Raw genomic sequence first — 622 nt, 5'->3', positions numbered from 1 at the left:
GCTGGCGAGGACAAAGAGGAAAAGAGCATTTACACACACACATTATATACACAGACAGAGGGAGAGAGTTGGTATCGGAAGAGCATAAAAGCAATTAATGAAGGAAGGAGGACAGGGCAAGGCAATAGTGTGTTGTACTTTTGGGACAGCTGGGCAGTGTACAGACTAGCAGAGAGCCAAGGTGTGATCACAATGAACTGAGAGTCCTTTACACACAGTGAAAACCAAGGCAGGGCTCATACACAATAACCAGCATCAGTTTAAAATCAGACCTTACCCATACAGATGGTCAAGCGGGAGGTGAAGAGCAGGCAGAGAACCCTCAGCATGAAGGACTGCAGCATCTTGAAGTGGTATTTCAGTATTGTGGGATTCAAAGCAACAGAATAAAGAACAGGAACTGACACTTTCTTACACCCGCCTGTGATTGGATAACAGACAGCATGTTGTACATCTGACACAAAGCACGCACAGTGAAGACAAGTTTCACCAACTTCTTCCACCTTCTCTCTCTCTTTCACCTGATTTCTCTGCCTCTGGACTCTCTATCTCTCTATTTCCCTCTCTCTCTCCCACTCACTGGGTCTTCATCTCCCTTTCTCTCTGTTTGTATGTCTGTCTC

The 622-nt window shown here is 45.7% G+C and overlaps 1 protein-coding gene across 2 annotated transcripts in view; it reads right to left on the bottom strand.

Annotated features, from left to right (window-relative positions):
* LOC134343515 (SLAM family member 5-like) overlaps positions 1-361 on the bottom strand; it is an 82,043-nt gene extending 81,682 nt beyond the window's left edge. For both annotated transcript variants that reach the window (XM_063042247.1, XM_063042248.1), the window contains exon 1: positions 278-361. In XM_063042247.1, coding sequence (XP_062898317.1) covers positions 278-344 — 67 coding nt within the window. In that variant the 5' untranslated portion in view covers positions 345-361. The remainder of the gene's footprint in view (positions 1-277) is intronic.
* Positions 362-622: the final 261 nt, after the last annotated feature.

Source organism: Mobula hypostoma, chromosome 3, assembly GCF_963921235.1.
Source record: "Mobula hypostoma chromosome 3, sMobHyp1.1, whole genome shotgun sequence".
Classification (NCBI taxonomy): Eukaryota; Metazoa; Chordata; class Chondrichthyes; order Myliobatiformes; family Myliobatidae; genus Mobula; species Mobula hypostoma.
Note: the sequence above shows the minus strand (reverse complement) of the source record. Positions and strands in the feature narration are given on the sequence as shown.